We start from the raw sequence: 22,356 nt of genomic DNA on the forward strand, positions 1-22,356 counted from the left end.
ATATTTTGGTTCAGGCACTGGTTCAGGCACCATTTAGGCACTGGCACTGTTTTAAAAGTATCGTTTTAGCACCGGTATCGAAAAAAAAAAAACGATACCCTACATAACATATGTTATGTAGGGTATACAACATAACCCTACACTTAACTGTATAGTATATTCTGTTAAGCAGTTTGGAAGAATGACTCTGTGTGAGAAAGTGAGAACTAAAATGATGCCTACAGCATAGCTTTGGTGTGAAGCTCTGCCATTCAGAAGCATCCTGCATTCTTATCAGCTCAACATTGCTCAAATCCAGTGTCAGTGCACAGTGCAGAGCCCCTTATCTTTAGATAGCCGTGAAGGAGAGTGAGAGCCTTACAGTAAACAAACCTTAATTTAGATATTATAGACTGGAACATGGCACATTCAATGCAATTTACAGCCTAAATGTATTGGTCTATGAACACACTTTATAAATATTAATGTAGCTTTTAATGTGAAGCTTAAGTGCTTTGTATAAAAACCCACATTTTATTATTATGGACATTCTTATTTATAGGAATGGTTCTCGTTTCCTAAGAGAGAATTGAGATGCGCTATTTTTATTCACATCGAAGCAGAGGGAATAAACACTGTAACTCTGGTATGTCAGTTACTATTTCTAACGCTGAATTCCAGAGGCCCAGATTCAGAACTGTTAAGATGATACACTTAAAACAATAATATGAGCTTAATAGTTAAATTGATAGATTCCGACTACTATTATTGATGTGCCAGCTGTCTGTCAGTTACACTTGGCAGCTGCTGTCAGCTGCTGGTTACTTTACTGATAACAATAAAATAATATGGAGTGGTGTTTCTCCCCTCATTAAATCATCTTTGGCTAAGTGTTAAAAGTACAGACAGTTCATTTGCAGAGAGTACATTAACCAGAAAACGGCCAAGAGTTTCATTTTGTAGCTTGGCCAACTCACTAAATTTATATTAATTAGATACATCTGACCAAATGTGTCGATGACAGTGGCATAGGCATGCATAAAGATAATTTCGTCAGATGAATCAGTCTGCCAAATAGTTAGAATTCTAGTCATTATAAAGAAGGGATGGGAACCATGCGGATACCAGGGTGCTGCTTTTCATCCTGTAGGCTGTCAGAATGTACTCTTATAATATAGAAACTCAAGGTAATGTTTTTTTGAAAGGCTTAGTCTGAGGGGAGCCATGATAATTGGTGTGAAGCTCCAATCACCGTGTGGCGCAAAAGACCGATACCGACTCTTGTTTCAATAACAGTCTCTGCTTTATTTTATCTGATTGTACATCTCTCTGACTCATGTGTCTGTCTTTGTTTAGGTACGAGTATCTTTACTGTGTATGAGGCTGCATCACAGGAGGGTTGGGTGTTCCTCATGTACAGAGCCATTGACAGCTTCCCTCGCTGGCGCTCCTACTTCTACTTTATAACTCTCATTTTCTTCTTGGCATGGCTTGTCAAGGTGAGAGTGAATCTCTCTCTACTGCACTTTTCATAATGCTTTTAAGCTCCCATGGCATGGCAACAGGAGATAGTTGAACACTGAGAGGTTTTGGTTAATTGACATAACCTAACCTTTTACCTACAGACATAAAGATTTCCCCTTGTTAGTAGAATGTTCTCTGGCTAATGAGAGAATGAATATCATGACACGGATAGTGAAAGGAAGTCAAGAGACGGAACATGCACATTTATTTTTAATTGTCACAACATTCTTTCTCTCCCACTGGCTCTGTTTCACTGTCTCTGTCTTTCTCCTTCACAGAATGTGTTCATTGCAGTCATCATCGAGACATTTGCTGAGATAAGAGTGCAATTTCAGCAGATGTGGGGGTCAAGGAGCAGTACCACATCTACTGCTACAACACAGGTACGACTATCACAGTCACAGACACACAAGCTGACAAAGTAGCAGTTGAGTGGAAAAAATCTGTCCATTCATCAGAGTTCAGCTCATCAAAGTTGCATGAATTCGGAAGATTCTAAGGAATGAAAACGAACACATTTTGACAGGAATGGCTTTCTTAAGGGTTACGAGAGTGCATCTTCATCAATAAATGCCTTCACTTACATCAAAATTGGCATCTTTTTTTTTGAAGATTATTTTTGGGGCATTTTAGGCCTTTATTTATACGGGACAGCTGAAGACATGAAAGGGGGGAGAGAGAGAGGGGGAATGACATGCAATAAAGGGCCGCAGGGCAGAGTCAAACCCGCGGCCACTGGCTAGAGGAGTAAACCTCTATAAATGGGCGCTTGCTCTACCAGGTGAGCTACCTAGGCACCCCAAAATTGGCATCTTAAGGGTGCTGCAGCTGTCTTTTTTTGGTGGTAGTGGTGTCTGTTTTGGTGGTCACCACTAGCTGAGTTTGAAACAGCTGGATTTCCCTCCTTTTGTTGGAAGCAAGTTACTTACATTGGTGAAGGAGTTCAGTTATCACAAGGTTTTGTTCACAAGTTAAGGTAAGAGAAAGCAAAAGACTGACAAGCAGATTAGTGCATCCTTAATAGTACCAGACTGTTATGGTAAAGAGCAAGCTGAGCCTGAAGGGTAAGCCCTTGATTTACTAATCAGTCTTTGTTCCAAAGGTCATGCACGAGCTCTGGGCAGTGACTGAATGTATGTGATCAAAGAGGCAAGTGGGGGTCACCCTTAGTGCCATGGTGAGGAGGTTGGACCTCTGAAAAGAGCTTGGAAAAGAATCACTTCTCCTTGGTGTTAAAAGGAACCCTTTCAGGTAGTTTGGCAACAGGACGCTTCCAAGACACATCCCATTGGAGGTATTCTTGGCGTGTCTAAGACCCAGAACATACTAGAGGATATGGCTGAGGATCTTTTTTTCAATATCTCTACCTCATTTCCTGTCATCTCTCTACTATTACTATCTAATAAAGGCACAAAATGCCCCTCAAAATAATTTGATACAACAAGATATCTAAGGTTGCAAATGTTATGCTGTTAATTAAACAACATGAACCACTTAGCGAGAGACAGCCCCAAAGTTTTAAGTAAGCAACTTTGGCAAATATCATGAAAGACATTTGTCCTAAAGAGTTTACAATTTATTTTAAAATAGCAACTTGTTACTCTTTTTACTAAATTTGATTTTGTCCAATATGGATGTTGAAAAGCAAATTACAAGATTGTTACCTCAAAAGGTGCTTTGTGCTCATCATATCTTTTTTCTATCACTGCTTCTACATTTTCATAAGATTAGGCCATATATGGATATACCGGTACACTAGAGAGAGATTATAAGGAATACTGACAGAATATATGGTCTGAAAAGACATTCAATGTCATAAAGAAGTGATTTGGGTAAGGGAAAAGCAATAATAAAAAGGCAGTTTCTGGATTTTTATTCTAGAAAGGCCCGTACATTCTTCACCATCATTCGGTCCAGACAGCATTCATTTATATCAGTGATTAGCATTTGCTTGACATTCAAGTTGGAACGTTTGGCTGTCTTACAAATGTCCTTTTAGGTATGATAGGGGTGGTTGTGGTCTTGATTAATGCTTATTTTTCTCTTGATGTGAAGAGCATTTGATTGCCTCTTTCACGCTTACAGTAGATCTCTGGATTGACGAAGAGGGTTGGGAGGTGGGTTTGAAGCAGAGCAAATCAAGAGAGGGAGAGAGCGAAAGTATTTTGTAAATGTTTGTATTACATTTGACAACTGGGAAGATAAGAAGGCAGAAAATCTGAAATGTTATTTGTTTCAGCGCTGAATTCACAGAGAATATGTAACACAATACATAAGGTGTATTGGCATTAGGCAATAAGAAAAAAATTATTAATGAATATGATGGGTTGATGCATGGATCTGCGTTTGTATTCTGCAGATATTTTGTTTATTTCAAAGAAAAGCATTCATTGGCCTGTCACTGTTATACGCTTGGATTGGATTTGTTAAGAATCTAAAATCCCTCTTAAACATTTGACATTTTTTAATCATAATGGAGTTGGCCTGACAAGCAGCAAACTGTTTTCAGTGCTGTTATTTATTAGAAATGACACATCTTGGAAAGTCATGAAACTAAATCCTTCCTTCAGTCATGATGGAAAACAGGCTGGTGCCACTGTCATGTATACCGCTATGACCTTGAAAACAATTAGCCTTTCTTTCCATTATCAAAATTAATGTTAATCACATCGTCATGCCCCAATCTTTATCTTAGAGGGGGGTAAAACTAATTAGCTGTGGTGTAACACTTAACTGTCAATCAAGGAGGCTGAAACAATGTGCTCCCGTCCTCATGTTCCCTAGAGAGGAAGTCTGGTAAAAGGTGCCTCTGGGAGACACAACCCATGCCCCACTCCCCATTCTTTGACTTTGCTATACTGTCTCCAGATTATTGAGGCTTTTAATAGAGATTAGGCTGTAAACCCTAGTGTGTTAACATTACAATGGATAAATCCACTTTTGTTTCACAGGATCATGCAGACTTCATCAAAGTCTACTTTGGCTTGTCTGAAGTTGTATGATAACCCTGTGTGTTTGACATCAAGGTTGTAGATCGTATTCTCCTTGCCATGTTTTAATACAGGCAAGATGATAAAAGCTATGGATTGGGCACCACAGTCTTGCTAGGATGTGATAAAATGTGAAGCAGCGCCACCAGCGGGTCAACATTTTTAATTGTCCTGTCAATTATCTCAACATCTATTGGATGGATTGGCACAAACATTTGTACAACCATTCGTTGTTCTCAGATGATGAATCCTAATGACTTTGATGATCCCCTTACTTTTCCTCTATGCCAGCACGAGGTTCTCATGTTGTTTTCAGTGAAATTTATCAACAACTGTTGCCATGATACTTGGTACACACATTTATAGATTATAAGGATAAGTTGACTTTTCATCCAGCACCGCCATCAGGTCAAATAAAAAAACTAAATACCAATACTAATTCCCATTCTCAGCCTCAGCTGTACTTTGTGTTTTGTGTCAATTGCAAATGTACAGTAAGCATGCTAAATGTATGTGTGAGGATGGAAAACACTATATCTGCAAAACATGTGCATGTTAGCGTTGTAATTTTGAGCATGTTAGTATGCCAACATTAGCATTCAGCTCATAGCACCACTTTGCCTAAGTACAGTCTTACATAGCCATACTATGGCTGCAGGCTGTCTTTTGTTATAATATTAACATAAGGAAAGCATTGGCCTGTCACAAACAATGGCATCAAAGTCCTTTTGGGGTTACAACAAAGTCTGGCAACTAACTGAAACTAGCACTTCAAGTTCACTCTTCTGCCAAGTTAACTCTCAATGACATGACATTTTAGAACCAATTGTCACGATAGTGTTTATAACTAAGTTGTTGCGTAGAAGAATGATTGATATTCCATAAGTGAGCCAGCTGTATTGTGAGTTTGGAAGTATCTGTTGTGAGATTGTTTTTATTTCTGGTGTTAGGTCCTTAGCCCAACATGCTGAATTTAGTAGCTATCATGCTGTTTTTGTGTGGTTACGAATCTGTGCGTATGATGCCTTCGGCTTATTTTGTGGTCACAGATGTTTTATGAAGATGTAGCCAAAAGGGTAAATTTGTGTGTTTGAGTTTTGTCCAGTACTTTGAATGGTGTGCAGGTTTTTTTTTTTTTTGTGTGTTCTGCCCCTCATGTGCTGTACTTGTGCCACAGATGTTTCATGAAGACTCTGCTGGGGGGTGGCAGCTTGTAGCTGTTGACGTCAACAAACCACATGGCCGAGCGCCTGCCTGTCTCCAGGTAAACACACCACATAATTGATATGCTGCTGATGCTGCTGGTGTGAAGTGTTTCTCTCTCTCTCTCTCTCTCTCTCTCTCTCTCTCTCACACACACACACACACACACACACACACACACACAATTCAGCTTATGTGAAAGGTGACACCTGAACATACATAACTTTAAACTTACCTGAACTATGTTTACAACACTTTTTTATTGTCATTTAAATGTCTCTCTTGATGTTGAAATGTTTTGTATTAATAAAGAATCACTGAACCTCATCTATTTAACACGTGCCGCAGACTCGCAGTATAACCTCATTGTTTTCCAATTTGTCTGCGTCTTCAATGGCTGTGTCAAACGACTAAATGATGGGATTTTAAATGAGGGGAGGCTCATATTTATTGTGTGAACCTTCACTAATGATGTTGCTCCAGTGATAGATGAGGTTTAAATGATGTCTACATGATGGACGCCACTGTTGCCTCGTGGTCGGTGTGATCCAAATGCTTGGGCTTTAAAGATAAGCTGAAAGCAGCGGGTGTTGCTTGCAGCTGGCCCACTGTTCATAGCAGTATGGTGTTAAAGGCTGGGCCCTTGCTGTGAGATACTGCCAATAGCGTCTACAGCTATAAGAGGGAGAATAGCTGTCAACAAACCCTCATGGTGAAAATACTGTTCCAGAGCTAAGCTTGAAGGAGGCACACACACAAACAGAGTGAGGAAGAGAGCACACATAAAAATAGAGAAAGGAGGAAGAGAAGAAGGAAAGAAATGAGAAGAGAAAGAATGTGAAATATGCAGTATTCCCCATTAAAGCAGCATGTACCCCAGAGCCTCATCATCAGTTGGAGGAAAGATTTAGATAACCAGAGGGATAAACACGGCTCACTTCCCTCTGAGCCCTCTGCTCCATTACAAGGAACACCCAAAGGCTGCTTCATCTGCCTCATTCACGCAACCCGAATAGCTATAACTGTCATTCTTTGCAAACAAGAATACCACTTCTGACCGTAAAATGAAGGGTTAACAGATTGACAGAGAGAGGCATTAGGCCATGACAATAGCACTGTGTTAAAAAACACAGCTTTCGTGACTGCTGCTTTGACAAAGTGGGGGTCCCACGCCGAGGGCTCCCGCAAGACAATGAACGCCTGTCTGGCAAAAAAGTTGAATCTGGCTTTGTAACAATACAGTTCGGCAGGGAGGAGATTTTCGGAGGAGCATCTAGCTGCAGCCTGCGGGGAGGTGTGGCTTGCCCACATCCAAGTCAGCCATTTTTCTTTTTGCCTACGTCACTCCCCATACACTCGAACGGGCCAAGACAGCCTGGTAGCGAAGCTGAAATAGCCTAGATGATAGAAACTGATGATGTAGCCTAAACACAAACGACATTTCATGCAACAACAGTGAAGTTTTCATGTAGTTACTGTAATTGGGCCCGTGTACTTTTTTGTTCATTTGATTTCCGATTTTGAAACAATATCCAAATTTGAAATAAAATTGTCATTTTAAAGCTTGTTAATATTGATGACAATGTGTTCAAACGTAAAACAAGCCATATTTCATAAACTTGTCCATGATTCTATTGAGAGACCAGAGGTCCAGGGTTCAAGTCCGACTTGTGACGATTTCCTGCATGTCTTCCCCCTCTCTCTCCCCTTTCTCACCTAGCTGTCCTGTCCATTAAAGGTGAAAAAGCCACAAAAAAAAATCTTAAAAAAAAAAAATTACTAATAAAATAAATACACCAAAACATGCAATTCTTTTGATGTTACTATTTCAAGCAGATATAGTTTGTCTGTAATTGTCAATTACAATGAATTCTGAAGAAAACTTACTTTCATGACTAAAAAATGTGCATACAGCACATGATTTGTTACTATGTGATTATGTTTGTTGTAAATGCTTGCTGTAAGCACGAGCCTGTAAGCACCTCAATGCATGAGCTACAAATAGAAGCAGTGTGTATAACGATATATTTGAGTACTGAGAATGAACGAACAGATGGGCAGCAGAGTATCAGATTATGCTGCAAAACCTTTCCATGAATGTTTTTATAATATTTTATAATTGAAAATGATTGGAATCCATTATACACATGTATTTAAGCTCACCACAGCCACATTTTTTAAGTGTCACTTTAAGTTACTTTTGTTGTGTAAATGTCTGCCTACTTGAGCATTCAAAGTGTCAAATGTGAGGTAAATAATAATCAAATAGTGTAAAAGTTTAATAGTACTGAAAGTGACTTTGACGTGCATCATACAGTTCTTTCAAAAGTCATCCATTGTTTTTAGTTGCCAGTCACACACTGACAGCATTTGACATGTCAAGCCATCAAACCATTCTAAAAATGGTTTTCTGATGGTAATAGTGTCAGGAAACCGCAAGATCCAAGCCAGCTGTTCAAACCTAACCAAAAGGCCTCTTTACAGAGAGGATATGGCTGCCACCTACCAGGTGTGTGCGACAAAGTTTGGTCACACTAATATGACTACAATAAGAGGTAGGTAGGTGAAGTAGAAACAAATTCCTGGTGGTAACATTTTACCACCGTTTTTACAAACGACAAAGCTATTTGATACATAACTAACTACCATGATGAAAAAAATCAATCACACACACCACCGGGACGACAAACAAAGATGGGTAATATTGAAAGACAAAGCAAACTAGACAGCTTGCACGGATCATTGGAAAAAACTATGAAAGCTAAGTTCAAGAAGTCAGTTAAAGAAAGAAGGAAAAGTATAGACCTGGGAATCTGTATCTTAAAATTGCGGCTGGATTTGCTTGAAAATAAAATACAGATAACCAGCCTTAAAGTCTCCTATAAATTTGAGCATGATGTGTCAGTTGTTTTGATCGGCCTGCCATACAGTGACGAAGAAGACTTGATTAAAAAAATGAGAGAGCTTGACATCAGTTTGGAATGTGATCCCATACCAAAAATTGTTGGAGTGCTGAGAATGCAGGTCCCGGCCCAAGGGCAGTGCAAGATAAGGTTTTGAGGTTTGACTGGCGCTCTTTTGATCGTGTCATCTAGTTGCACCCTCTGCAATGGTTAAATGGCATCAGACTGTAGAATTACCCCACAAGCTGTTTATCTTGAGGCGTTTAACCATAGGAATACTGCAAATGTACATGGCCATTAGTAGATGATGTTGGGGAGTTTAGTGCACACCTGTTTCTCTATATATAGGACAGAATGGGTTATAATTTTATTTTCCAGCACTTTCTGTTCTTTGATGTTTTAGTAGAGTGTGTGGGAAGGCATGGTACCATTTTCAATAAATGATGAATATTCCCTGCTGTCTTTCTCTAATGCCTCGCCAAACACCTTATTTCATTGCTTTTTCACCCATATCAGAAGGGAGCAGTGCTAGCTGAGTAGACAGGTAGAGTGAAGACAGGCAGTGCAGATCCTGCCTGCAGATCCAGCCTGCAGGGCCATCTGCGAGTGCCGGGGAAGTGAAGTGTGGGTTTCTGTTCTGCTCTGCCTGGCTCCAGAGTAATTGGCCGTCAAATGATTAAAATGTTTCAGGGCTGGCAGGTGGGCGCTATCTGTGTGTTGTTCTGTTTGTCTGCTGCTACCTAACCCATACCTGTCAGACTTTCTTAAACCACCTGTACATATCTGGTCAGGCCTCTGTGTTTCTGACTGTTGGCCTGTCGATCTGCCTGTTGACATCTGTCCATTTGTGCATGTGTGTGGGTGTCTTTCTGGTCTGTCTGGGTCCAACGGGCTGCAGCAGTTGGAGATAACACATAATTGATTAACCACCTGCTCTTTTTGGAGACGGCAGCTTCCCCTCCTGAGGGGATACAAACCAAAATAGCCCTCCAAAATGTGTTCAGTGTTCCTCTCCCACTCTGATAGTTGTTTTTCAATGTTTTTTGAATGTGATAATCCTCAGCATACAGTAGTCTTTATTTTGATCTGTCATCCTAAGCCATGATTGTTGTGTTGTTTTTGAACTCAACTATTCTTAAACTACTTGTCAGTGAGTGTGGCCAGCCAGTACTATTAGAAATGTATTTATTTATTTGGTTTGAGAAGCTTCAGTTTCTAATGCCTAAGCTTTAGACCAGCGAAGAAACTCAATAAACTTTGAATCAATATTGTGCTCATTGTTAATAACTGTATTAACTATAAACTAGCCCCTTGAGCAGCTTCCACAATGTCCTTTATATAGTGTATTTCTTTTTAAAGGTTTGTTCATATAGCTTATTTTGGGTAATATTCTTATACCCTTTGTGGCCAAGAGTTTAATTAGAAGACTGATACCACTCTCATGTCTGTACTAGAACCAGCAGCCAATTATCTAAGCTTAGCATAGAGACTTGAAAAATGGGGAAACAGCTAGCGTAGCTCTGTAAAGAGGTAACAAAAAGGCACTGAAGCTAACTAATTAACACATTGGGCCCTAGTTTTACTGATCTAAGCGTATGGCTTGAAGTGTATGGCGCAGGTGCGTTTAGGGCATGTCCAAATCCACTTTTGCTAGTTTGACGGCGGAAAAAAGGGTCAGTGCGCCTGGCGCATGGTTCAAAAGGGTTGTACTTCGTGTCTTCATTAATTCTTAGGTGTGTTTTGGGCGTAACATACAATAAACCAATCAGAGCGTCATCTCCCATTCCCTTTAAAAGCCAGGCGTGTTTCTACGTTGGCACATTGCTATTATGATGGCGAATTTGCACCGTGATATTTTTATTTGTAATCTTTTGCATGTTTGTGTGCTGCTGCGCTTCCCTGTGTGTGTGTAACAAGCATAGTGTGCGCGCTTTTCATAAGCCCAGGCGCATTTTTGCTGTTAAAATAACAATGAAATGCTGCGCTATTGACTTTTGACCAGGTTTTTGTTGGTAAATGGCACGATCACTTCCCACTGCCTCAAGATAGCAATACGCCAATAATTCACCTGAAAACACCTCCCTGTAAGACCAGCATGCCCAAGGGCGCAGGTGCATTTGCTATTTAAACGACGCGGGTGCTGGACGGGAAATTGACAACTGCGTCGGTCTTAAACTAGTAAAGACACTTGCGTTGGGCTTTGGGCTTTGTGCTGCGCTGCGCTGCGCCGGCCGGGTGCAAGATAGCGCCCATTATGTTATGTTTGTTTCATCTTTACAAACACTATGTTAAAACGATATGTTGCTGTTACGGAGGGCTATAGTCTTGTTATCACCAGTGGAGACTTCAGGAAGTCACTGTGCCCAGCCAAGAAACAGTCAGGCACATAACCCCTCTAAAAACACAATTTGCCATTTTAAAACTTTACACCCCATTCCTCTGTATCTGTTCACAATTCAGACATTCATTTTTAAGGTTATTTTTCTAAGTCCCTCAGTTTTCCTCTTGTGGTAGCAGTACAGACCAATGGAGGTTAATGAAGCATCATGTTTTTTTCCCTACAGACCTGGTCTACTAATTAGCCTCTAGTGCTCCACCATACCATAAGCATAATTACACTGCAGATTGGAGCTTTGGCTGCTATAACCAAAAATAAAGAGAGACACTATATACAGGTGTACCCGAGTGGATTAAAAAAGTAAAGTCCTTAAAATGCAACATAGACTAAATAACCCTACATAAAAAAATCAAGGGACTAAGGAATTATGTATTAGAATAATTAAAACAGCTTTAAAATGTCCAATAGGGAAGGGTATGTAAGCTGTGATAAATGCTACCTACTTCTAGTAATCCAGGAGGAAAATGTGATTAATTTAGCTTCGCCTCTTTGGCGATGAAGAGCTGATGCTACTCACTCCTCGTGCCTCAGCCCTCTGTCCACAAAGCTAAAAGCAGAGTAATGGATAGCCCAGCAGCTCACTGGGGGTTACTGGGGTCCAATGTAAGGAACAACTTCTTGACCTCTCCCTCGCAAGCCAGAGGTTATTGATTTTCTGGAACCCTCCTTTTCCCCCTGTCACAGATCTTTGCCTTCTGGATTTTCCCAGTGACACCACTTGCATCATTTTATGCTTAAACACACACACACACACACACACACACACACACACACACAGCTGCTCGACGTGTCAAGGTTAAGGTCAGTTTGTCTCTGTGTGGAAGGAGAGGGAGGGTGCATAGAAAGGGAAATTGGCTAGAGAGAAAAAAAGAGAGTAATCACAGTGAGAAGATTGCTATAGATGGTGAAAGTGAAAAAAAGGCATTTTATCAGGGTAGATATATGTGTACAATGCAAAACAAAATGACCTGCAAGGAATGAGTGAATGAGATGTGACCATTCCCATGAGATCAACACTCTTAGACAGAACACAACAACTGAATCAGATTGTTTATTTGGTATAGACTGCAATCAGCCAGGTGCACATTAAGTGATTTATGCTGGAATAAAATAAACCAAAACTCAGTAAGGAATAGCCAGACAGGAATTTGACACAAAGGTGGCAAAGCACAGCAGATATTATTATGAGTTGGAGGGCTCAGACATGCAGACTATAATGTTTTATTAAGACCTGTTTTCCAGCCAGAGACATGAGTCAGCCGGCTCTTGTCAGGACCGTAATAAACCAAAGAGCTCCCACTTCACCAGATCCCTAACCCAGCAAGACACAGTCATTTACGATATATTAGGATTTATAGATATTTAGCCACAAGTTAACTGTGCTGTTCACCAGTTTGACAAAAGACTTCTGAATTAAAATACCTGTTCTACATCTTTTTAATGTGTTCAGTTGTATGCCATACAGTGAAAAAGAATAGAACATTGACAGAACTCTGATTATCATCACATGTTTATTCATTGTCAACAAATGCCAGTGAGGAGACTGACGAGATAAATCAAGTGAAGCAGTCTGTAATCCCACTCAGTTTCTTCTTAATCCCAGTAAACAGGAGATAACTGTAGCTAGAGACGGTGCCAGAACATGGCCCAGTCTGTTGGTGACAATTCCTGTGCGAATACTGTTCCTGTATCGTGCCAGCTACGTGCACATGTGCTACACTCGTCTCATGTACCAGCGGAAAGAGCATTTGTCCTCCTTGGCAGTCTGAGTGAACAGACGGAGCACGAGGAGGCAGTCGGTCTGTCAGTCTGCCTCTCTATCTTGGTTGCATGACAGTTGCAGCCACTGGACATGCACCAGGTATAATGCATATGTGCATTATACCTTGTGCATGTCCAATGTCCAGAGGATTGTTATGCTTATTGACAGCAGATCATGTTGGGACAGCTCTTATGAGCACAGCTGAAAGTTGTCTCACCTCATCTGTGAGATTGCAGTTTATGTGACACTGACCAGACAATCTTTAGAGAGAGAGGCTTTGCTGCACTGTTTAAATTGCCTGGGCATAAATTGGGTGACCAAAAACACAAGAACCGAAACAAGAAGCCAGAAGGCTTGATGAAAAGAGAAATTTGTGGTGTTCATTTTGTCTTATTTTTAATGTTGTTTTTCATGTTTTACTGCAGAGAAGTGTACTGTTTCCCCAAATACCAATTTACATGCCACTTGAAATGATCTTTTTTTATCTACAACACTATTTGTATAGTTAATTTCTATCGTGTTGCAGTCAAGCAAATGAGAGCTGAGTACATGCTGTATTTTGCAGAATGTACTCTGTCATGTATTAGAAATTAATATTTGCTTTGCTATCAGATGGAATGATGCAAGTGTTTGTGTTGTGAAGCTGCAACTAAATGTGTAGCTCCTGCAAAACTTGACTTTGACATGTCCGTGTGTGTGCATGCGTGTGCCTGTGCACAATGAGCACCTGGTGTTTCATAGACCCAGCCAGAGGCAACACAAATATACAACATCCATCAAACACGTGTGAAAGGATTTCAGAGACGCACAAGCTAGCAGAGGAGAGCCATTTTGTCCCACAACTGATGCTGTTGAATTGATTCTGACATCTTAAGGCCATATATGGAGTGCCATCGGCTGCATTGGGCGAACTAGGCCATTTTGCCTTGGCAACAACTTGAAAGCGTTATCTGGTGAAGTGCACCACATCTTAAGCCAATTTTGGGAATAAAGGGGAATGTGAGGGAAAGATTAAAAGGTGATTCTGTGGCAGAGCTAGATGGGCAGACTGCACTATATCTCCATTTGACAGAGGTCACAGATGCACACTGCTCTCCAGCTTTTCTTAGCAGTGTGATTCCCTAAAGCTGAGAGAGAATATGGGCAAAGTCAGGACCTTGAGAAAATCAACCGTTTCATACGCACAAGCATGTACTTTCTGTTCTTTGTCAGTTTGCCTCTATCTCTCTAGCTCGCTCCCTCATGCACACATACACACACAACTCCGTTCAGCCAAAACACCCATGGGGGAGAGCGTCTGGTTGCTGGAAATGTCAAACTGCTTTGTCACGTTCAATCTCAGTCAGGGAGCCTAAGCACTGTATGTAGAGTGGTATGTGTGCATGTTCTGCAAAAACACTCAATTCAAAGGCTTGCAGCTTTATCGGTCTGGGCCATCAGCTGAGCTTAGAAGAGTAATAGCATTTTGCGTTTAGTAATAAACTATTAAAATAGTGAAACATAAAACAATGAGCAAAAATGTACCTTATAAAAACTAGGGAAAGGCTTTTTGGGTCTTTAGAAGTAAATTTAAAAGATGCTATGGATTTGGCCAGCCTGTGATGCTCAGGCAGGGAGTTTCACATTTGTGTAAATGACTGTGTCTTCATGACGTGTTGCCTTATCTTAAAAAGCAACTTAACACCAGCTGAAAATTTTGTTTTTGCTGACCACCTGGTGGTTTAACTTCCCACCTCCCTGCAGTTGTGTTGTGGTTTACTCAAGGGTGTATCAGTACACTGTGACATCACTGTTGGCTGCAGTTACAGGTCCAACAGACCACATACAACCACACCCAGCAGATTGGTGTGAAAAAGTGAAACAGACTAGAAACGTTCAACCAGAGAGGGCAATGAAACATTGCTTTTTCATTTTTTCATTTAATTAGTTTTTAGGGCCAATATAATTTTTTCCCCTTTCCAGAGTTTTATTCATTACAGTAAAGGGAGGATTATGGAAGATGTAAGAACCCTAATTTTAATCTTGACCAAAAAGTACTGTAAATGTAATGTTAACCCTAAAACAGACTTTTGAAGAAGTGATGACTTACTAGTTGTGCTCACTTTACAAAGTATGATCCCTTTTTCTCTTTTTCTTTTTCTATTTACCCTTTTGTTGTTCTTAAAACAGCAATACATAATTTACCCATGAGTTTAAAGTTCAACAGATAATTGTATCTTCTAATTCCATCATTATCACTTGTTTTCAAAGCACCACTTGCAGATCAGGCAGTCTAGAGTTTAAAAAGTTTGTGTTATAAGTAAGTGTATTTGTGGGTGGATGGCAGTGGTCCCGTTTTCCTGCGGTGAATTTGATCTTTCCAGCAATGCTGCAAACACTCTTCATCTCTCTTGAAGTCTTCCTCTCATTTTACATTTTTTCAATCCTTCCTATTACCAGTTTCACATGCAAGTCTTTTTTTAGGGTGAGGTATTCTACCCACTCACAAGCTGCTCAGTATGCCGCATACATGCAGTACAAGGCTGTGATCACATCTGTCATATTGTCTCCAAAGGAACGCACAGTTACAGTGTTTGTCTAAATGAGGAGTGCATGTTTTGTCCGACTTTTTGGGGGTTAGTTTTCCTCACATTCTTTTAAGGCATGATTGTTTTTATTATGTGATGTTGTTGTAGGTGTTCAATGCCACTGCTATTCCCACAGGAAATAAGACACATTTATTGCCCCTTCCCTTTCTTGTTTCAGGCTGTCTGAATACACACTGATTCTGCTGTCTGGCTGGATGTTTCTCCCAGCAACCAATGAAAGGCTCCTGATTACTTTGAATTTCCTGCAATTTAGCTGCTGGCCCTCTTTTCCTGTTTCCACCTCTTAATATACAGTATAGTCTATAGTTGGCACATCCAAAAAGAAAGAACCCACCCCTGTGCTACCTATCACATGATATTCTTTCTGTCTTTGAACATCTGACCATCATCTGTCTCGGTCTGTCTCTCTCTCTCTATATATATATAGTAAATATATGAGAACTAATTTACACTGAGGGAAAAGCAGATCTGAGTTCAGAAATCTCATCACCACTGCTATCTCTTTTTTAGAGTAATTAGTCCAGCTCAGTGGTGCATTATAACTATTTTTCTGTCTGTCCTCATCAGACTGAAAATGATTTACCTCAGACAATGCTGTACTTAATTATCATGGTATTCCTGACTTCGATCCAAACCAGAAATTGATCAGGTTCAATGTGACACAGATGCATATGGCCGATGATTTTCTATGCACTTCTTCTTTCCTCTTTGCCTGTGGTGTGCAATTTACATTGATTGCAATTGAAAACTGCTCTGTTTCCACAGCAACTGATGCGGTCCTCTGTGTTCCACATGTTCATCTTGAGCATGGTCGCTGTGGACGTCATCGTTGCTGCTAGCAACTATTATAAAGGCGAGAACTACCGCAGGCACTATGATGAGTTCTACCTGGCAGAGGTGAGATGTTTTTTTTTTTTTTTTTTTTTTTTTTTTTCATATCCTGCTTTTTCTTACAACTTTCAACATTAACACAAGCCCTTTGACAAAGGCTTTTTATTAAAAGCTTTGTTTTTATTTGTTTTATCAGATAAAAACAGTATGAGATCATCTTTTGTTAAAAGCCTGTTAAATGGCACAGACGCTGGCTTTGCTCTACAGTAGAGGTCCTTGTTTTGAATCCCCTCCAATGTGGGCACATGGGCTGTTATTAAACGAGATTTAATCCTGCATAATCTGAGTGCCTCATCACATTACTCTGTCCACTTGCATGATGCAACTTTAGGATATCAGGCAGTTTATAATCCATACATCCGTATAGGTATTGTTCAATAATGGGCAAAATACATTTCATTTGCACTGTATTAACTAATTGATCAACTTTAGTATGTGCATATTTTAATTGTATTTTTGCTCTTTTTTATTTGACTCATTTTTGTTTTGAAGTATACACACATGCACACGACACTTTGCTGTATGTGTCATGCAGGTTGGTTTGATGTCATCAGTATGCAGGTGGTAAAGCTCCAATAAAGACGGTGAGGAGTGTGCCCACCTCCCTCGTCCCCTTCATACCTCTCTCTCTCTCACACAGCTGAATGGAGGAGATAAGAAAAAGGAGGGAAAAAACAGACACAATATTACTTTCTCTCACTCCCTCTATCTACTGTATATCGTACAGCCATCGATCTGCAGATTTGTTCCAATCTGTGTGAAGGGAAAATGGGAAATGGAGGCACTGGGTTTAAAGTTAAATGGAGAAATGCACATTTTATTGGTGTGAGGTGCCAATTTTATTCTCTGATACTTACCGTATTTCCCACTGCTGAAGATAGTGGTGGTTGAAGCATTTAGATCCATCACTGAAAGGAGACATCCAAGGTTTTAGCATTGCACATAAAGTTGGTGGCTTAGTAAAAGACAGATTTAAAACAGAAAGGTCAAAATCGGTCAACAGGTCAACAAAGAGCAATATATCTGGATGTTTAGTCCCTACTATGGGTCAAGCTCCAAAAAAACAAGACCCTACATTTTCCATGATGCATCTTGGTAGCATCTTATGTTAGAACCTAAAGTCTTTCAAACTCCATTCATTAACATACAGATTTTAGTGTTGTAGCTTTTGGGATCTGAACTACTTACTATTAGGTAGTTTAATCTTTAAATATGTAAATATATATAAATTGAACAAATGTTTTGTAGGTTAAATCATTATCTGCAAAGTAACAAGTAACTATAGCTGTCAAATAAATATATTACCCTGAAAAGTACAATGTTTCCCTATGTAATATAATGCAAAATTGAATGAAATATTTCAGTAAAGTTACCTAATATTGTTCTTACTGGTAAATACAGTGCTTGAGTAAATGTACTTAATTACTTTCCCCCACTGACTGACCGCTTTTATAGTGCACTAATAGTCTCTCAAGTCCATTTCATTTGACTCTTCTCACTGTCAATATATTGTCCGTCTGTCTATAATAAAACCAAAACTGGGAAAGGATTGGTGGAGAAACGGCCACCATGCTATGTCTGGCTTGCTCTCCTCAGCAAGCAGCTGAATCAAAAAGCTGGCACCATTAGTGGACCATGACTTGTAGCACTGAATATCCATCCATCCATCCATCCATCCATCTTCGTCCGCTTATCCGGTGTCGGGTCGCGGGGGGAGCAGCTCCAGCAGGGGACCCCAAACTTCCCTTTCCCGAGCAACATTAACCAGCTCCGACTGGGGGATCCCGAGGCGTTCCCAGGCCAGGTTGGAGATATAATCCCTCCACCTAGTCCTGGGTCTTCCCTGAGGCCTCCTCCCAGCTGGACGTGCCTGGAACACCTCCCTAGGGAGGCGCCCAGGGGGCATCCTTACCAGATGCCCGAACCACCTCAACTGGCTCCTTTCGACGCAAAGGAGCAGCGGCTCTACTCCGAGCTCCTCACGGATGACTGAGCTTCTCACCCTATCTCTAAGGGAGACGCCAGCCACCCTCCTGAGGAAACCCATTTCAGCCGCTTGTACCCTGGATCTCGTTCTTTCGGTCATCACCCAGCCTTCATGACCATAGGTGAGGGTAGGAACGAAAACTGACCGGTAGATCGAGAGCTTTGCCTTCTGGCTAAGCTCTCTTTTCGTCTAACGGTGCGATAGATTGAATGCAATACCGCACCCGCTGCGCCGATTCTCCGACCAATCTCCCGCTCCATTGTCCCCTCACTCGCGAACACAACCCCAAGGTACTTGAACTCCTTCACTTGGGGTAAGGACTCATTCCCTACCTGGAGAAGGCATTCCATCGGTTTCCTGCTGAGAACCATGGCCTCAGATTTAGAGGTGCTGATCCTCATCCCAACCGCTTCACACTCGGTTGCGAACCGATCCAGTGAGTGCTGAAGGTCGCAGGCCGATGATGCCATCAGGACCACATCATCTGCAAAGAGCAGCGATGAGATCCCCAGCCCACCAAACTGCAACCCCTCCCCACCCGACTACGCCTCGATATCCTGTCCATAAATACTACAAACAGGATTGGTGACAAAGCGCAGCCCTGGCGGAGGCCAACCCTCACCTGAAACGAGTCCGACTTACTACCGAGAACCCGGACACAGCTCTCGCTTTGGTTGTACAGAGATTGGATGGCCCTGAGAAGAGACCCCTCACCCCATACTCCCGCAGCACCTCCCACAGTATCTCCCGGGGGACCCGGTCATACGCCTTCTCCAAATCCACAAAACACATGTAGACCGGTTGGGCATACTCCCAGGCTCCCTCCAGGATCCTTGCGAGAGTGAAGAGCTGGTCCGTTGTTCCACGACCAGGACGGAATCCGCATTGTTCCTCCTCAACCCGAGGTTCGACTATCGGCCGAACCCTCCTTTCCAGCACCTTGGAGTAGACTTTACCAGGGAGGCTGAGAAGTGTGATACCCCTATAATTGGCACACACCCTCTGGTCCCCCTTTTTAAAAGGGGACCACCACCCCAGTCTGCCACTCCTTTGGCACCGTCCCCAGACTTCCACGCAATGTTGAAAAGGCGTGTCAACCAGGACAGCCCCTCCACACCCAGAGCCTTGAGCATTTCTGGACGGATCTCATCAATCCCCGGGGCTTTGCCACTGTGTAGTTGTTTGACTACATCAGTGACTTCCGCCTGGGAAATCGACGACAATCCCCCATTATCCTCCAGCTCTGCCTCTAACATAGAGGGCGTATTAGTCGGATTCAGGAGTTCCTCAAAGTGCTCCTTCCACCGCCCTATTACCTCCTCAGTTGAGGTCAACAGTGTCCCATCCTTACTGTACACAGCTTGGTTACCGCCCCTTGAGGCACCTAAGACCCTAAGACCACAGCTCCTCGCCGCAGCTTCAGCAATGGAAACTTTGAACATTGTCCACTCGGGTTCAATGCCCCCAGCCTCCACAGGGATGCACGAAAAGCACTGAATATATCCGTTTAATACACAGCTTTTAACCCTCATCTTTGACATTAAAAACATAATCTTAATCAAGCATATTTCATGGCACAGAAATATTCTTTACATTATAGGACTACTATAGCTTACCACATTAACTACTGTAGAATAGCTTTTTGTTGACTGAAATTTGTTGTGGCAGGGAGTAAATGCCAAACCTGATTGCTATTTTCTCCATTTCATCACAGGTTGCCTTTACTGTGTTATTTGACCTGGAAGCTCTTCTGAAAATCTGGTGTCTGGGCTTTACCGGCTACATCAGCTCCTCCCTGCACAAGTTTGAATCTCTCCTGGTGGTGGGAACCACGCTGCACATCTACCCTGACCTCTACCACTCTCAGTTCACCTACTTTCAGGTATGGACACACACACACACACACACACACACACACACACACACACACACACACACACAATATGTACTTCCACAAATGGATGCCTGTATGAACATACATAAATCTGTTTATATCCTAAATATGAAACTAAATCATCCACACTTCAGATAAAATTGCAGTGAAGAACAGAAGCTATGAATCATTTCGTGACATTTCTTTCCTGTAATGCATTAACGAGTATGAATCAATCATATCAGTCTCCTCTGTTAAAACCTCTCCTCTATTCATTCGAAATGCTTAAAATGTACCATCACCACAAATTTCTAACAGAGATTCAGTAAAGTGGTTTCTGAGTTAAACTGTAGCATTTTTCAGTCATGACACATATTTCGAGGAAATTTGATGTATAAAGTATAAATTATTTGATGACATTTGTCTGAGTCCTCAATTCCTGAATGTGAGGCAGAGAGCTGGGGAAGTCTCGATCATTCTGTTGCTGAAAGCAATAATGTGTGATGCATTTGGCCTCAATAGAGATGTATCTAGTAGTGGTGGTGGTCTGCAGTTTTTTTTTTATATAAATTCAGTTTGCCTGTACGTTTACATGTGTTTGATCTAACATCCAAGTGTGGACAGTTGCCCAGTTTTATGACTACCCAGTTTTTCCAGTTCTCAAGGCAGAGCTATAAATCAACTGTGTATATTATGAACCAATGGTGCCTTGTACAGTGGCATTATCATCCCCTAGAGCCTTTAAGTATTGCACTCTGTCCAGCATTTAACCCTGTCACCTTGCTGTAGGGCACGTGATGTAGCCGATGAAAAGCTCTGGGAAGGATCTGATGGGGAAGGGCTTCTTGATATGTCTTTAATGAGCCTTGACCATACAAGCTGCCCTGATCCGGTCTGACTCTCTCAACAGCTGCCACCCAAACATGTGCAATGCTTACACTCAAGCAATCACATGCAAACATGTATACTGCATTCCATTGGAAGTAATTGTTGACTTTCTGGCTGTTCTTAGATCTTTTTTTGTTTTCTTTTCTAGATATTACTGCTCCAAAACAAACAATACTGTTTTTTGTTAAATGTGTTTTTTTTTCTCATTAAAAGATACAAATTGACTTACAGTGACTTGACACTTGCTTTAGCTTGGTGATTCATTTCAGTAATAGGCCTTTATCTTTTTTGTTTTGTTTTTGTTACACTACCTTATTTTTGCATGTTAATACAGTCTTGAAAAAATGTGCTGGCAAGATGTTCTATTATCCTAATAATTAGTTACTGAATAGCATCACATTCATGATTTATGGAGGGCTTTGAGGAAAAAGAATTGGATGGGAATTCTTTATTTTTTTGTGACTTTAAAAAGTTAAAGAATTAAAAAATATGTTTTAACAAATTCAAACAGGGAACAAGCTCAGAACATACTGTAGCTAAACAACATGCACATATAATACAAGTTTGTAAAGTGTAATGTCATAAAGTATAATATAATGTGTGCAATAGCTTGCACACATTATATTTGCACACATTCATATCAGTTTTCTGATTTTGGCTAATGAGCAATTTTTAAAAAGCAACTGGGAGTTACGTGCCTCACTCACTCATGAGAAAGAATTTATCATTTAGTCTCCCTGCTGATATTTTCCCAAGTAGGTCCCAGTTCAAACAGCTGACATTTAGTCACAAGTGATTAACCTTAAGGCTCTGTGAGGTAATCAGAAGTGTGCTGGCTATAAGAGAAGGGACTAGGCTACACAATCAATGCTTGTTTCGGATTTGTATTTAATTTTATTTAACCAAGAGGTGTTTCACTGCTAAAGGTTAGCCTTACCAGTTGTCTTTCAGTCTGGACTAGATGTCACATGCTTTAGAGTCCATACGTACAGACATACACACGTACAGTACACTTGGCACAATGATTTTTAATCAGCTACTGGAACCCCCCTCAACATTTCCTTTCTGTGTGTTCAGAATTTCAACGACTTCAACTGCAGCATGATTTAACAGTTCAGTCAATGCATTTTTCAGAAAGGCAGGGCATTGTATAATATTTGGACATTTCTGGTATGGATGCACTGATCCGATTCTGGTTATTGGTATTTGGCCAACATGGGTTTAAAATTCTGGAAGGGATATCTGTGACAGTGACAATGTGACATATTGTGCTATTCAATTTTATGTTAAGCATTGCTTTGTCTTGCGAGGCTAGAGCCAGAAGCACACACAGGCAACACAGCTGGAGAGCATTCTACGATTAATCATTG

At 41.0% G+C, this 22,356-nt stretch overlaps 1 protein-coding gene across 5 annotated transcripts in view; it reads left to right on the forward strand.

The window, feature by feature from the left end:
* nalcn (sodium leak channel, non-selective) overlaps window positions 1-22,356 on the forward strand; it is an 84,668-nt gene that overhangs the window by 20,026 nt on the left and 42,286 nt on the right. For all 5 annotated transcript variants that reach the window (XM_028591007.1, XM_028591012.1, XM_028591008.1 and 2 more), the window contains 5 exons: window positions 1,336-1,478; window positions 1,782-1,886; window positions 5,671-5,757; window positions 16,113-16,244; window positions 19,940-20,107. In XM_028591007.1, the coding sequence (XP_028446808.1) occupies window positions 1,336-1,478; window positions 1,782-1,886; window positions 5,671-5,757; window positions 16,113-16,244; window positions 19,940-20,107 (635 nt within the window). The remainder of the gene's footprint in view (window positions 1-1,335; window positions 1,479-1,781; window positions 1,887-5,670; window positions 5,758-16,112; window positions 16,245-19,939; window positions 20,108-22,356) is intronic.

Source organism: Perca flavescens, chromosome 11 (genome assembly GCF_004354835.1).
Source record: "Perca flavescens isolate YP-PL-M2 chromosome 11, PFLA_1.0, whole genome shotgun sequence".
NCBI lineage: Eukaryota > Metazoa > Chordata > Actinopteri > Perciformes > Percidae > Perca > Perca flavescens.